At 41.9% G+C, this 17,091-nt stretch overlaps 1 protein-coding gene across 3 annotated transcripts in view; it reads left to right on the forward strand.

The window, feature by feature from the left end:
* Positions 1–16,383, forward strand: part of PHAF1 (phagophore assembly factor 1) — a 57,343-nt gene extending 40,960 nt beyond the window's left edge. For all 3 annotated transcript variants that reach the window (XM_075008854.1, XM_075008852.1, XM_075008853.1), the window contains exons 10-17: positions 260–393; positions 1,713–1,796; positions 3,214–3,296; positions 5,391–5,434; positions 8,054–8,112; positions 12,032–12,090; positions 13,379–13,451; positions 13,950–16,383. In XM_075008854.1, coding sequence (XP_074864955.1) covers positions 260–393; positions 1,713–1,796; positions 3,214–3,296; positions 5,391–5,434; positions 8,054–8,112; positions 12,032–12,090; positions 13,379–13,451; positions 13,950–14,039 — 626 coding nt within the window. In that variant the 3' untranslated portion in view covers positions 14,040–16,383. The remainder of the gene's footprint in view (positions 1–259; positions 394–1,712; positions 1,797–3,213; positions 3,297–5,390; positions 5,435–8,053; positions 8,113–12,031; positions 12,091–13,378; positions 13,452–13,949) is intronic.
* The last annotated feature ends 708 nt before the right edge of the window (positions 16,384–17,091 follow it).

The raw sequence follows: 17,091 nt of genomic DNA on the forward strand, positions 1-17,091 counted from the left end.
CTGCTTCTCCAGGAATAGCACTGCTGAATTTAGCCACTAAGATAGTGGTCTCTGACAGTTAACAACCGCATTGCCCAGATGTGACCTTCTTTCATGTAAACTGACATCCAAGTTCAGATCTGAATACAGTACCACAGCATTAGCATCTAAAAGGTACTTGTATGCACTCCATTCCCTTCACTAGCTAGGTGCTGGGGTATGTGATTATTCATTCATTGTGTGGTGCTGGAATCTGGGAGTCTTGTTCCCCTTTCTTCAGGCTGTGGCCCAGGTATATTAGCTGATGCCAAGATGCGGGTATTTGAGCGCTGCGTGTACTTCGGTGATTCATGCCAAGATGTTCTGAGCACTTTGGGGTCTCCGCACAAAGTCTTCTACAAATCAGAAGACAAGGTAGGAAAAGACTTTCCTAATTTTAGGGCCAGATTTAAACCTGGTTTATGTGGGTTTAGTTTAATTTAGTAAAGAATCAATTTAAGTATGTATATGAACCTAATTTAAATCAAATTACAGGTGTCTACGCTGTCTTACATTAGATTCACTTTTAAATTAAAACCAATTGAAACTGTTTGCAACTTTGAGTATGCACAAGTCTTACTAACCAGGTGCTGGTTTCTGGTTTATTTTTTCTTTTTACTGAAAACGAAAGGTAACTTCTAGGTTGATCATTTTATATATTTATATAATGCAATTTGTATGTGTGTGTGTTTTTTATGTGTTTCAATATGAAAAACCCACAACATTTATGTGTATAAGATACACAAATGCACTTCATATCAGATCAGCAGCTGGCAGTCCTGGTGCAATCATGAGGCTTTATATTTTTAAACTAATTATCATTTATATTTATTTAAAACTACCTCCACCACAGTTTCCATTATTAAATTCTTCGGCTACATCTACACTAGAAGCATCTGTCTATAGAAGTTACTATCAGAAGAGATGTTGGACAAAACTTCAGTTGACATATCGTGTTTACACATAAAAGCAGATGGATCTTTTGACCCACTCTGTCGACAGAAGGGTCCCTTGGAGCATCTTACATGGCTTTTTTTATTGACACTTTGCGTCAACATAATGCATGTTGTATGTCGACGCTCCGTGGGTTTTGTCGACAAAATCCTCTAGTGTAGACGTATCCTTTGTGAATTACTCCTGCTTAATCCCTTATTTCACTGAAAGGTGATATGAACTTTTTTTCTATGTTAGGTGTTAGAATAAGTTTTCCAGTTAGCAGGAGGTCTTTGTCCCTTTCTGACTTTGTGGGTGCATGGATATATGGTGTGTTAACATTATGAGACTGGAGTATTGAAAAGTGGATACTACCAATTTTATTTGCTTTTTGTATAATGCCTGTAGTTACTAAAGTCTAGCATCTTTCTGTGCTAAGAAATCCCAGCTCATCCTGTTGAAGATGTTGGGAGCTGATGGCTACATAAATATTCCCATAAAATTCCCTTATCTTCTAATTGAAATGGAAGCTATCAAGTAGTTTAGGTTGTACCTAGTCCAGACTGTATAGATGACTCATAGCGGTAAAATATAAGATAATGTATGCAAAGATAATTTGGAATTTTAATCAGGAGAAAAATGTATGGACACTTGTGTGTAACTGGACCATGGTAAACTGTTTGTTTTAAATCAAATTAAAATAGCGATAATACTTTAGATATGGGAAGCTCTAATAAATCTGTGTGTGAGTTTCTTTGCAGATGAAAATTCATTCACCCTCCCCACATAAGCAGGTTCCATCAAAGTGCAATGACTACTTTTTTAACTACTTCACACTTGGAGTGGTAAGTTGGAGACTTACATAAATAAGGCATTTTCTGTTGAAATCAGATATCCCATCTACTACCTTTCAGAATGACTGAGTAGCTCAAGCTGGCGTTTGAAATGAGTGCTACCACTGTGCAAAACTCAGTGGCTTTCTGCAGAATCTTTAACTATGAAAAATGGGACTGCAAATACTTAAACTAAGTCAGACTAGAATAATTATATTTCACCATTTCCCACGATCCATGGACTGTTTTTTTGAGTGTTTGTTCTGGCAGCTCCCCAAGGCTGTGATCACACGCTACCCAGAATGTGTGGGAACTAAGGCCCCTGCTGCTGAAATCTAGCATTTTCTATGCCCAGCAGATAGTACACTAGAACAGCATTGTGGAAGAGGAATTCAAAGATTGTCAGACGTGTGGTGGTTGTCTTTCCATATTCACCACATACCCCACCCCGTGCTCTAAATAAATTCCTTCTCTTTCCCCCGGAGCCAGACTCTCCCAAAGCCAGGCATCTCCAGCCCCCCCTTTCAGATTCAATGCCAGCGACTTACCAGAGCCACCACCATGCCCTTCTCCCACCAAGTGGTGGGACACACACACAGAGCAGGTGGACAGCACTCCCCCTGTGCGGCTGTCAGGAAAAACCGCGTTTAAAGGCTTCAAGAGCCGTCGGTTGGCCACCCCCCTATTGGCCACAGTGCCATGTCCTGTTCGCCAGATGTGGTGAGTGCCGAACATATTGGACACCCCTACACTAGAACCTCCCTAATCTGGGCATCCCCATTCTGGGAACCCCATTCAGATCCTGGCGGGAGGGAGGAGCAAGCAGCTCTGTGTGCTGCCGCTCCCACTCCTCCCCAGCTGGGGAGCAACAGTACAGCTGCTTGTCCCAAGGCTTTTTCTCCCACCACTCCCATAGTGGTGGGGTGTGGTGCCTGGGAGCACTGGGGTGCACGGAGATGCGTGTGTCCTCCAGGACATCAGTCCTTCCCCCATGCCCAGTCCCGACAATGTCCTCCCTGGCCTGTAAAATTCCCTAGTCTGGCACACCCTGTTTCACAGAGTATGCTGCATTAGAGAGGTTCATGTGTATTTCTCCATTCCCATGCCTGACTATATTTTGTATTTCCGGGGAGTTTGTTACAAAGTTTCCTACCGTGTTCATCTGCATGTTCATACCTCGTGTTACTTCTGTCATAGGCACGTTAGCTTTCCATCTTGTCCCAGTGTAAAGGGAACTATAATAGTATGCACTTTCTGGAAGAAATATGAATTTGAATTTATATGTAGAATCACACTTCTGTTGTAAAGGCTATTTTGTTTTGTGTCCTTTTACTTTTAGTATGTAACTAGAACTCATTGCATATTGAGGAAAAACTACATTCCCTCACTGAACTGTTTTGCTCTTGTCTGTCTCATTTGTCTTCAACAGGATATTCTTTTTGATGCAAATACGCACAAGGTGAAGAAATTTGTCCTGCATACAAATTATCCTGGCCATTACAATTTTAACATGTGAGTGTATAGAGGTAGCTTGTGAAACCTTCACCTTAGTGGACTGCAACAACCTGTAGCCCATTGGGGTTCAATCTGCAGCCCTGTGGCTCCCCTGTCTACTCCCACTCATGCATGAGGGCACCTGAGCCCCACACCTATCTGCTCTTCCCCCTCCCTCCCAGCACTTTTGGAGCATGTGAATTGTCAGATTTGTGCTCATCCCTGCAACTCCCCCACCCTCCCAGACTTGGAACACTGTGAACAGCTGATTCATGGTATTCCAGCTCTGGAAGGAAGCAGGAGGAGCATAAATCAGGCAATATGTGTGCTCCAAAAGTGCTGGTAGGGAGGGGGAGTTGCAGGTAAGCGTGGGGCTCTGGTACCTCAGAGTGTGAGATGTGCATGAGGAAGGGAAGCACCCACAGAGTCCATGGGCCACAGGTGCATCTCCAGGGGGCCACAGGTGCCCACTGCTGATTTAACCCGTAATTGGGTAGTCTACCGTAAATGTTCCTTTTTGGAAGAGCTGGTGGTGCCCACTGGCAAACCTTGTTTAGAAATGGGTATATTTTGTTTTGTAATTTTTTTCTAGCATTTTGCATTTCCTTCCTGTGTATGATGAAAGAGAATGGTTTGCAAATACTCTTCCTTTTCCACTGTTTCTTTTCCCCATCTGGGCTACGTCTACACTACAGAGAGCTTTCAAAAGAAGCTCTTCTGGAAGATCTCTTCTGAAAAAACATCTTTTGAAAGAGAGCGTCCACACAGATCCCTGCTCTTTTGAAAGAATGGGCCAGGGATTGAAAATGAAGACTGTTCTTTCAAAAGAAGGGCCCTGTGGAGCATCTACGCATGTTTTCTTTCGAAAGAAGGCGCTCTTCCTGAAACGGGAAAGGAAGGGTGATTTCGAAGGTAGCGCCACATTCTTTCAATTTACTTTCGAAAGAATGCTTTGTGGCTACATCTACACTTTTGAAAAACTTCAAAATGGCCATGCTAATTGCCAAATTGAGGAATACTAATGAGGCACTGAAGTGAATATTCAGCACCTCATTAGCATGCCGCCAGCTGCAGCACTTCAAAAGTGCCACGGTTCGCTCACCCGCGGCTCAGCTGCACGGGGATCATTTTCAAAAGGACCCTGCCTATCAGCTGATAGGAATAAGGGGATTTCGATGTTGGCAGGGTCCTTCTGAAAAGGATTATGTAGATAAGCCGCAGGCGAGCGAACTGCAGCACTTTTGAAGTGTCGTGCCCGGCGGCATGCTAATGAGGGGCTGTATGTTCATTGCAGTGCCTCATTAGTATTCTTGAATTTGGCCATTAGCGTGGCTATTCCAAAGTTTTTCTTCAGTGTAGAGATGTCCTGTGTGTGTAGATTCGGGATTGCCAACCTGTGGGTTGGGACCCAAACATAGGCCCCCATTAGATTTTCCAAGGGTCACCAGCTGGGTGTCTGAGCCATACATGGCTCTTTAAGGAGCCATTTGCAGCTCCCACCACTGCCACCACTCACTCCTACACCTCCCAGTCCCTGCCCTAAACTCAAATCTTCCAAAAGAACTTGCTAGTGTAGACGCAGCCCTGATGTCATAAGCCTTTGACCTGTTTTCCATGTAGTCTATTTCATAGGCTTTGTCTACCCTAGGAAGGGTATCTGCTATAGCTATACCAGTAAGCCCTCCTGGGGGGACACATTTTATATCAGTTATTTTGCCAATACAGCTTTTATACCATCTACCAGCTAGCTTAATGAAATAAGATATAGTAGCAAAAGGAATTTTTGTAGTTACAACTTTGGCTAGGACTTTTGCTGATATAGCTGCTTCAGTTAGTGGTGTGGATTTTTTTTCCACACTTCTAATCTCTGTTGTTATCTTGACTACAGTAGTGCAAACTTGGGACATTTTAAGCTTGTGCCCAAGGCATCCAGGTGGGAGTGTTACAGTACAGCATTGCTGGGGGCACTGCTATTTGCACACCATGTCTTAACTATAGGGCAGTGCAGAGAGGTGCCCTTAGTCACACTGAAGCATTTCTAGGTCACTTTGTACTACCTACTTTCTGTTGTTTCCTCTCTTTTGTAACAGCTTTACAATTTCAATGTTCTAGATACCATCGTTGTGAGTTCAAGATTCCATTAGCTGTCAAGCGGGGTGAGTAACCCATTGTCATGCTCCATGGATTCGTGAAAGAATCTTCAACAACAGAAGATAATAGAAGTGTTGACAATAGTGGGGAAGAGAGATCTTAGATTTTAGTTCTCTAGTCATTCCAGCTTCGTTTTTAGGCTAACTTTCTGTACTCCAAGCAAGCATATAGCTGTGTGGCTGTAACACAACATTGCTAGTTTCTTGGAGAAGTGCTGCTGCATTCTTTGATAACATCAACTATGTTGTCCATTAAGGTCCAAAAGTTATAAAGCAATGTGAATCTGATCTGATCCTTCCAATCTGTCTTTAATGTTGAATTTTTAAACTCTTGTTTGCTAATCATTCAAAACACCTTTCCCTTTATAATGCTCAAGGGGCTTGTCTATACTACCACCCTCCTTCGAAGGAGGTGCAGCACTTCATTAAGCAAATCACACACATGAACACACACACACACACACCCCCCCCCCGTGGCAACTTCGAAGTTGCCACAGGGGCAGAATTTGCTTAATGAAGTGCTGCACCTCCTTCGAAGGAGGGTGGTAGTGTGGACACGGCCAAGGTCTGTTTATTATATTTAATGTAATTTGAATATGTCATAGGAATAACTGTTACCCTAAGCTATGTGGCATATGTCTCCATGGCTACGTCTACACGTGAAGCCGACATCGAAGTAGCCTATTTCGATGTGGCAACATCGAAATAGGCTATTTTGATGAATAACGTCTACACGTCCTCCAGGGCTGGCAACGTTGACGTTCAACATCGACGTTGCGCAGCACCACATCGAAATAGGCGCTGCGAGGGAACGTCTACACGCCAAAGTAGCACACATCGAAATAAGGGTGCCAGGCACAGCTGCAGACAGGGTCACAAGGCGGACTCAACAGCAAGCCGCTCCCTTAAAGGGCCCCTCCCAGACACAGTTGCACTAAACAACACAAGATCCACAGAGCCGACAACTGGTTGCGGACCCTGTGCATGCAGAATGGATCCCCAGCGGCAGCAGCAGCAGCCAGAAGCCCTGGGCTAAGGGCTGCTGCCCATGGTGACCATAGAGCGCCGCAGGGGCTGGAGAGAGAGCGTCTCTCAACCCCTCAGCTGATGGCCACCATGGCGGACCCCGCTATTTCGAAGTTGCGGGACGCGCAACGACTACACGGTCCCTACTTCGACGTTGAAAGTTGAAGTAGGGCGCTGTTCCCATCCCCTCATGGGGTTAGCGGCTTCGACGTCTCGCCGCCTAACGTCGATGTTAACATCGAAATAGCTCCCAACATGTGTAGCCGTGACGGGCGCTATTTCGAAGTTAGTGCCGCTACTTCGAAGTAGCGTGCACGTGTAGACATGGCTCATGTCAGTCATATGGAATTCTCCAGGCTTAGAAAAATATTTAGGACTTAGGATGCAAAGTTTTTTTTGTTGTTGTTGTCCATAGGCCCTGACTCAGCAAATGCCTTAAAAATGTACCTAACTTTCAAGCATATGATTAATCTCAACATATGGGGATACAACATACTTAAGGATTCATACATTTTAGGGCCAAAACAGTCCTTTATGATAGTCTAGTCCAGTGTTTCTTAAACTTCTTGAGACCATGGAACACCAAACAATACTTTTTTATGCAGAACACCTATGAAAATTTTCTTAAAAGAAAATATTTTCAGAAAAAAAGCCAACAAACAAGCATCAACACATACAGCTAAAACAAAGCTAATTTCATCTGGTAACATAGAAATGAAGTAGTGACATTGTATCTGGTTTCAATAACAGAAAATTTATACCATCAGTGTATGATAACAAAAAAAAGTATCAGACGCTAACGGCACACCTGTGAGTTGTTTGTGGAACATAATTTAAGAAACACTTGTCTAGTCTATCTCCTGCATAACATGCCTAGACCTGTCTACATGTATCTTGTTGAACTGGGCCTTTTCTATCCTAGAAGATGTACAGGATGCTTGCTAAATTGCAGTGAGAGATCCCTTTGTCATATTGTCCATTTGCAGTATTAAGTTTCTCCCTTGAAAACACTCTCCTGAACAACACACAGTGCTTTGATGGAAGTCACATTAGCAAAAGTCTGAGTTGGGATAAAAGCAAGGGAGAAGAAGAGGAAGCTGTGTTAAACTGTGCTGGTTATTGGGTCACATCAGAGGGTTTGCCAAACGTGACTTTTCTGATGCATACAATGCTTTTTGCCTTTGCAAAGTAGCTCAACCACAAGAGTTGATTTGTTGCTACTGCTGTGCATAATAACTGATGCTGTACAGTTTTGACAAGTCAATTGAGCGCTCAGGGAAGTGAGTGTTCTTTCACTACTGTATGTTTTTCTCCAGTTCATTTAAGCTTTAATGCTTACTGTTTTAGCATAGTGAATGAGCCATTATGTCTCTGGTTTTGTTGTTTAATCTGGTTGATTTATGTTTAGTCAATGTTTTTGTTTGTTTTGTGTTGTCTTGACTTCTTTAGTTACTAGTAAATTTGAGTGCTCCGGTGTGGTGCTTTCATGTTCTCTAAACTCTGAAATAATTTTTCAAACTCTCATGTTGCATTAATTTCAAAGAAAGTACTGGCTCAAATGTAATTTCCAGAAGTGTCTTTTTTGTTTACCCTCCACAGATTGTACAGATTCACAGACTGAAACATGCACAACTGAAACATGCACAACCTACAGCAAGGTGAGTCTTAAAAAAACCAACAAGGACACTTGCCACTATAACAGGGATGGGCAACACACAGACCACATGCCACAGCCAGCCCTCCAGACCATTTCATTAGGTCCATCCCTGCTGCTCCTTGCCTCTGTGCTGCAGAGGGAAGGCTTTGCCTTCTGCCTCTGCCCCCAGCAAAATCTCTCCGCTCCTAATTGGCCAGAAACTGGACAGTGGGAGCTAAGAGATTTTGCTGGGGGCGAGGGCAGTGCAGTCTAATTTCTCACTTCCCATTAGCTGGTTTCTAGCAAATGGGGGCTGAGATTTTGCTGGGGGTGGTGATCGCATAAAGCCCTCCATCTTCCCAGCTCAGAGAGACACATGGAGCCACCATGGGGCTGCTGACAGACAGGGGAACCTGCCTGAGAGTGCTCCTGGCCAGGAGCTGCTTAGGTAAACACATCATCCCAGAGCCTGGCTCGGCCACTGCATCCCACCTGCCTCCCAGATCCTGCGTCCTGCTCCTACAACCCTCCCCTGGCTAAAATCCTCTCCTGCACCCATGCCTCCTCCCAGACCCTGTACGCTAATACCTTGCCCCAGGTCACAACCCCCTCCTGCATCGGAACTTCCTTGTCAGACTCAAAACCCTCTCCTGCACCTGAGTCATAGAATCGTAGGGCTGGAATGGAGCTCAGGAGGTCATCAAGTCCAGCCCCTTGCCTAAAGCTGGACGAACCCCAACTAAATCATCCCAGACAGGACTTTCTCAGGCCAGGACTTAAAAACCTCTAAGGATAGAGATTCCACCACCTCTCTAGGTAGCACATTCCAGTGCTTCACCACCCTCTTGGTTAAATAGTTTTTCCCTAATATCCAACCTACACCTCCTGCTCTGTAACTTGAGATGATTGCTCCTTGTTCTGCCATCCATCACTACTAAGAAGAGCGTTTCTCCATCCTCTTTAGAGCCCCCCCCTTTAGGAAGTTGAAGGCTACTGTCAGATTTTCCCTCACTCTTCTCTTCTACAAACTAAATAAGCCCAAATCCCTCAACCTTTCCTCAGAGGTCATGTGCTCCAGCCCCCAGTTGCCCTCCACTGAACCTCCTCCAATGCATCCACATCCTTTCTGTACTAGAGGGCTCAGAACTGGATGCAGTGCTCCAGATGATGCCTCAGCAGTGCTCAACAGAGCAGAATATAACTTCTCTAGATCTGCACAGGTCCTAAGGCACCTCAATATGCTATTAGCCTTTTTGGCTATAAGGGCAATTGTGGACTCATATCCAGCTTCTCATCCACTGTAGTCCCCAGGTCTTTTTCTGCTGCACTGCTACTTAACCAGTCGGTCCCCAGCCTGTGACAATGCTTGGGATTCTTCCATCCCAAGTGCAGGACTTGTTGAACTTCTCAGATTTCTTTTGGCCCAATCCTCCAATTTTTCTAGGTCACTCTGAACCCTGTCCCTACCCTCCAATGTACTTACCTGTCCCATAACTTAGTGTCATCTGCAAACTTGCTGCAGGTGCAATCCATCCCCCCATCCAGGTCATTAACAAAGCTGTTGAACAATCCTGGCCCTAGAACTGATCCTTGGGGCACACCACTTGAAACCAGCTGCCAAACAGACATACAGGTGTTAATCACTATCTGTTGGCCCTGATCATCTGGCTGGCTTTCTATCCACCTTAAAGTCCATTTATCCTATCCTATCTTCCTTTACTGGCATATTGTAGAATATTGTGGGAAACTGTATCAGAAGCTTTGCCAAAGTCAAGCTATACCACACCTGCTGCCTTCCCCGTATCCACAGAGCTAGTTACTGCATCACAGAAGCTAATCTTATTGGTCAGGTATGGTTTGCTCTTGGTGATTCCATATTAATTATTTCTGATCACTTTCCCCTCTTCCAATCGCTTCGCGATGGATTATTTGAGAATCCCAGCGACTGAGGTAAGGCTGACCTGTCTATAGTTCCCTGGATTGTCCTCCTTTCCTTTTTAACAGATGGACACTACATTTGCCTTTTCTCAATCGTCCGGGACCTCTGCCAGTCTCCACAAGTTTTCAGAGATAATGGCCAAAGGCACTACAATGACATTTGCCAGTTTCCTCAGACCCTTGGGTGCATTTAATCTGGACCCAAGCATTTGTATATGTATAGCTTTTCTAAGTGGCTCTTAACCTGTTCTTTACCCACCAAGGGCCTCCCACCTTCTTCCCATAGTGCATTGCCTAGTGCAGTAGTCTGGGAGGTCAACTTGTCTGGGAAGATGGAGGCAAAATAAAGCATTGAGTGCTTCACCTTTTCCCACGTCATCTGTCACCAGGTTCTCTCCCTCATCTAGTAAGGGCCCCACACCCTCCCTGATCTCCTCTTATTATTAGAATAACTGCCTGTAGAAACCTTTCTTGCGATCTGTCACATTCCTTACTAGCTACAGTTCCAATTGTGCTTTTGCCTTTCCTGATTACTGCCCTGCATTCTCGAGCCATATATTTATATTCCTCCTTAGTCATCCGTCCAAGTTTCCAATTCTTATACGCATCCTTTCTGAGTTGACACTCACCAAGGATTTTGCTGGTAAGCCAAGCTGGTTGTGTAGCATATTTGCTTTTGTTTCTGCTCATCAGGATGGTTTGTTCCTGTGCCTTCAATAAGACTTCTTTAAAATACTGCCAGTTCTCCTGTACTCCTTTCCCCTACATATTAGCTTCCTAGGGGCTCCTGTCCGTCAGTTCTCTGAGGGAGAACTGTCCAGTCTTCTACCCTGAGCTCTGAGCTGTGTCCAACCTCCATTCCAGACCCCACACTCCATCCATTGAAAAGTGTGGTCTCTTGACCACTTTACAAAATCTTGGAGCGTCCCCTCATCAAAAATTATTGGCCAACCCTGCAGTATAAACTGCTGGGTGCTGAGCCGTGCTCTCTGTAAGCTGAGCGCTTGGGCAGCTGCCCAGGAGAGGTTCGTGTGCCGCCCAGCATGTTGGCAGAGCACCCACAGCTGGCAGCATGTTTCTATCGGTAGTGGAAATGCCTTGCAACACATAGCAACATCTTTTCTGCATAAGAATGTTAAAAATTTGAAGAAACATTACAGCTGCATGTCCACAACTCTTACTGTGTATCACAGAAACCATAGCACAATGGAAATGTTTTAAAATACAGGAGTTGTAAAATACTGGAGTTCAAATTACTCTCTTCCCACCAAAATTTAATTTCAATTTTTTAACAGATTTGGATTTTTTTGTTGAATTGTTCTTCAAACAGTTTATTCTTAACACAGTAAATAATATAGTGCAATCAAACCTTGCATGTTGAACCAGCCAGGCTTTTGTGAGAGAAGACAGTGTTGCTAACTTGATCTCTGTTCCAAGACAGTGCCTTTCTGCAGTAAATTTCACATACTTTATTCTTTAAAGTACTTCTTTAAAATGATGGACACAGAGCTTTGTGTTTCTGCCATCAAACCCACAGAGCTTACAATAGCATTTCGTTATTTTTTTTCAGTCTAAAATGGAAACTAGTTTTTAAGTTGGGAATAGTCTCCTAGCTGCAGATTCTGCTGAGTAAAACTGGCTTCAGTCACAAAACACTTTCTAAACATAATCTTTGTAGTTCATGGGACTCTGTCCTGTCTTTGGCTGTAATGATGTTGCAAACCACAAGTGCATACGAACCACCTCCTACATATAAGAAAGTCACATAAAAGCTAATACCCTTTTAATCAGAACAAAAAAGCAGTCATGTAACACTTTAAAGACTAACAAAATAATTTATTAGGTGATGAGCTTTCATGAGACAGACCCACTTCAGATCAGTTTATTTTATTATCAGATTATTTCGTTAGTCTTTAAAGTGCTACTTGACTGCTTTTTTGTTTTGATAGAATACAGACTAACGCAGCTTTTATCTCTCTAACACACTTCTGATGTGATTACAGTGGGACAGTATTCAGGATCTTCTGGGACATCCTGTGGAAAAGCCAGTGGTACTTCACAGGTAAAGATTCTGTCTTTTTTTTTTTTTTTCCTTGAAGGAAGTGAGCTGATAGCAGATGATTATCACAGGCATAGCTCTGGTCATAATTATCAATAGGAATCTTTCCTTTGATTTCAAGGGGGCTTTGGATTGGCCCCATCTTGATTAACTGTTTCATTTATCTTAAAAACAAAGCAAAATAATATTTAGTTTTTCTATAATCTAAATGTGTTTGAAATATATGTGAAAATCAAGAAATGCATTAATTTTTAAAGGTAAATAAACTAATTAGGTATATCAGTTCAGACATAATTACTTTGCTAGAGTTTCTGTATATTAAAATGCTAGATTAAAGATGTCAGCCTTGTTTATATTAAAAACAGGTGATTTTTACTTAAAGTGTGGAGAAGAGATGCATGCAGATGTGTGTGCACAAAAAGGTCCAGTTTAAAAATATCCTTTTTCGGAGCTCATTCTTCTTTGATGCCTGGATTGCATTCTGTTTGTCTTTTCCAGCCTTGGGTGAATAAAAGTTGTCTTCTGCACAAAACAAATAAAAGCAGTCCTGTAGCACCTTAAAGGTTAACAATATTATTTATTAGGTGATGAGTTTTCGTGGGACAGACCCACTTCTTCAGATCTGGAGAATAACTGATAACTGAGAGAAAAAAAACTGATGGAAAAAAGCTGATGATAAAAAGTGGAAAAAGAAATGTGATGAATCAGCTAGATGGGGGAAGGAGGGTGGGAACGGGGTAACCTCTGCAAGTGTCTATTAAGTGGGATGTTGCTATCACTGCGAATATCAAAGGTGGGGAAGTTGTCCTTGTAGTGTGTAAGATAATTGAGATCTTTGAGTCCACTGTGATAAGTATCAAACCAGTTCAGATGTCGTCCTTTGTAATCTGGTGTAATCTGACTCTATTAAATTGGCAGTAATGTGTCCTGCTAAGTTGAAATGCTCACTTACCAGTTTATGGATATTCAGATTCCTGATGTCTGATTTGTGTCCATTCATTCTTTGGTGAAAAATTGTCTTTTGCAATCATTAACAACTGCTTTTTTGTCCCTCTAGGTGCGCCTCACACCTATTTCCCCACCTTACCCTCTCTGCTATTCTATTCTGGGAATGACCAATTTAAATCCAAAAGCAGCATAGCATCACAGTACAAAGAACTATCATCCCTCCCAATTTAATAACTTTAGCATGAGAGAAATGTGACAAACTGTCTACGTAATCATGGGTAGCTATTTCAAATTGAGAAATTTCAACCTCTTATACACCAGTATATTTTTTTCTCTTTTAAAGGTCGTCCTCTCCGAACAACACTAACCCATTTGGATCAACATTTTGTTTTGGACTGCAGCGAATGATCTTTGAGGTTAGGAGAAAAGAGTTTCAAGTGTGTTTGGATGAGAGGAGATGGTGTGGAGTTTGCTTCTGGATTTTAATGTAGCTTTTGGTCTTCCCTATACACTTATGGCTGTAATATCAGGAACGCAAATGGGACTTTTACTAACTCTTTCCTCAGGTTTAATCTATCTTTTGTGTTTAAGGCTGGTGTGTCTGTTACCCATGACCGATGCTATTGGGGTATATGCTTACTTACCACTAAATGCTTTTGGGTAGCGAATGCCCTTGTTAAACAGCAAATGTAATAAAGCCTCGGAAGTGAGTAATAATTTTTCAGAACTGACAAAGGTCTTTGTTTTAAATTCCACCTGTCAGTTACTTAATTTCTATATATAGATATATGTACATACACATGCAGGCACAGAAATACTATAATTGCATCACTGGCAACTTTCCAAGTTCCCTTTGTCCTCTGGGATTTTTATTTGTTTTTAAATTTCTCTTTTTGTCTGGCCTCCTTTTGCAGGTGATGCAGAATAATCATATAGCATCTGTTACTTTGTATGGCCCAACAAGGCCCAGCAGCCAGTTGAAAACATCAGACCTTCCACAGTGAAGCATCACTTTCAAAATCAGCTAATCGAAATGCTACAAAACTCGTACAGTGTGCCTTCATTTGCTGCCAATTATATGGAAACCATGGTATGATTTTTTTTCAAAATAAAGTCCCTCCGTGGTGCAGAGGGGAAAGTCTCTCAATCCTTCATCGTAAAGCATGGAACTAGTGATGGAGGAAAGCAACTAGGTGCCTGTGTCGTCGTTTTACTCCCCTCAGTAGGCCATCTCCTGTGCAGCACAGACCCGAAGAGACTGTCTATCCTTCCTGAGCTGGCAGAAGGGGCATTATTGATTGCAAGAATTAGAAGCACAAACTTTCTGAGCCTTGGAGTATCTGGAAGCAGGTATTGATATTAGTTTGTGTTTGTGTTATTGAATTGATGTGGTCATATTTTAAGAAACCAACTATATATACATACAGTGTGTGTGTGTGTGTGTATATATATATATATATATATATATATATATATATAATATGATTCAGACACACACACAAATATAAACACATTGATATTTCTGTGGCTTAGGACATTGTAGCAGGTGTGACAAGGGTATGCATATGTCCATGATTTCAGGCACCACATCTTCGTGTAACTTCAGATTAAGCAAGTAGCACGTGCGTAATACTTGGTTGTGTAACATTTGCACTACATACACTTTAATTACTTGATAAACGTTATTTTCACTGAGGAGCATCTGTGTACAGGGTGTGTTGGTTATTTAATGTACGCTGCACATTAAGCTTATTTATGTGGTGGATTGAATAGTTCACCTTCCTGCACTAATATTTACTTGACATACTGAAGCAATTGTTTTTCTGCCATGCCTCATTTAATAACTTTCTTCGTATGCCATTAAAAAGAGAGAGAGAGAGAGATTATTCCTATGACTGAAAGATGCTTTTCTTTTATACCATTTTTCTCATACTTAATAAATTAAAAAAAAAACCCATACCATAAAAGTATATTCAGTTGCCTCATCTGCAAATGTATAGCAATATGTTTGTTCCCAACTCCTAGCTCCTCCCTGTTTCTGATAGAACAAGAAAGAAAACTTGTAGTGCGTGTATAGATAATTAAAATTCCCCAATTCCTCCAGCAGCAACAAACTTCTGTCCCCAAGACTTCTGAAGAATAACTTTTATTTAATGCCAAAGTTTTAGCCAAAGATATATCCTCAGTCTAGTTTTGCCATCTCTGTATATGTAAAATAACTGCACACCCACCCTACTCCCAGGAAGCAGGTTTTTCTCTAGTCAGGAAATGCTGCTCAGTGCATTTTATCTGAAGTACATGCTTTCAGTTTATAGTTCTCTTACAGTCTTATCGGGGAAAATAGTGTGTGTTCTTTGAAATATTAACGCTTTTTAAAAATGGAAAAGAAAACATATAATTTTGCCCCATTTTTAATATTTTGGTGTAGCAACTTGTGATACATAGACAACAATTTTGTGAGTTTTACAATGTGTGTACAGATTTTGTAAATACTACATTTTTGTAATTTTAACACCATGTACAGTGTAATCCTGTATAGTTTATCAATGAATGGGAGATAGGAAATAAAATGTTAACTAATGTTTTGGATCCTGGACCAGTAGCAGGGATAAATGTGATATGGTGTGTTATGTGAGTGTGAGAGTATGTGCATATGATATTCTTTGCAATTTAGTCTTCCTGTATACTGTGACATTCTAGAGTATTTTAATAAAACAAAATATTCCCTGGTGAGAATTTATCTAAGGAAAAAGTTACTTTTTACCTTTGTTATTTTTAGGTGTTACTCCTGTTCTGTCTGTTTCCTGTGATTATTGCTTGCTGAGAAAATACTACATCTCAATCTGTTTATTTCTTCTCCCATTTTCATGTTGGTTTACATAGCCCTTTAAATTAAATGGAGCACATAACTAGCATGTATGCTGAAAGACAAATAAAATGTGACTCTCAGTTACTATCCTGTGTTACGTACAGCCACTTGGTGTTTTTGTAATAAACTGGTAAATGCCCTTAGTTTACTTTGTATAATTTACTTATTGTATACAAAAATAAGGAGAAGTCCTGTGGCACCTTACAGACTAACAGATATTTTGGAGCACAAGCTTTTGCAGTCTGCCATGAAAGCTTATGTTCCAAAATATCTGTTAGTCTATAAGGTGCCACAGGACTTCTTGTTGTTTTTGCAGTTACAGACTAACATGGCTACCTCTGTGATACTTATTATATAAAGGTTAATTTTACCAGGGCTACAGAGTATTAATCATTGACTGTATCTTAACAGAGTTTATTTTCTGACATTCAATGCAGTGCATTCTCTTAGGACGCAGTATAATTAAAATAACTTGGTCTGAGTCCTACCAGGTATTTGTAAGTATTTTTTAAACACTTTCATTTGTTGAGCTTGGGGCAGGATTCTGTGAACTCATGGAAAGGAGTCCTGTGAAGTTCTTGGAGTGGTTGCTCATGTGTATTCCATCGTGTTCCACCATGTGTGCGTAAGCCACAGGCACAGTTGCTAGAGGGCTTTCTGTAGCAGTATTCGGCAGGTCAGCTACTATGCCCCTTCTGGAGATGTCTCCTGAGGTGGCCTATATATGCCTCCGCCAACCGGCACATAATCAGTTCCTTCTTACTAGAACAATCTGACAGAGGGCAGGTGGACAGGTTTGGAGTGGACATAAGCAACATGTCCTGAAGAACAACAGTTACACCTAAGCAACCATTCTTTCTTCTTCAAGTGATTGCTCGTTTGCATCCCATCTTGTGACTTACCAGCTGTTAGCTTGGAGGCAAAGTCAGACTGTTACTCGCTGCTAAATGAAGCACCCCTGTGTCGAATGCTGCATCCTTCTGGGATTGCTGGGTGAAAGTATAATGAGTCATTAACATACACACAGACGACCCCATAGCCACCCTGCAGATGGCCTGAATCGGGAAGTACGCTGGGAAGGCTGATGATGAGGCTTGTGTTTGAGTGCGGTGCACTGTGAAAGGTGGGGGCAGAACTTTAGCCAAGTCATAACACAGCTTTATGTACATTATGATCCACAATGACAG

The sequence above is a fragment of the Carettochelys insculpta genome, chromosome 14, assembly GCF_033958435.1.
Source record: "Carettochelys insculpta isolate YL-2023 chromosome 14, ASM3395843v1, whole genome shotgun sequence".
NCBI lineage: Eukaryota > Metazoa > Chordata > Testudines > Carettochelyidae > Carettochelys > Carettochelys insculpta.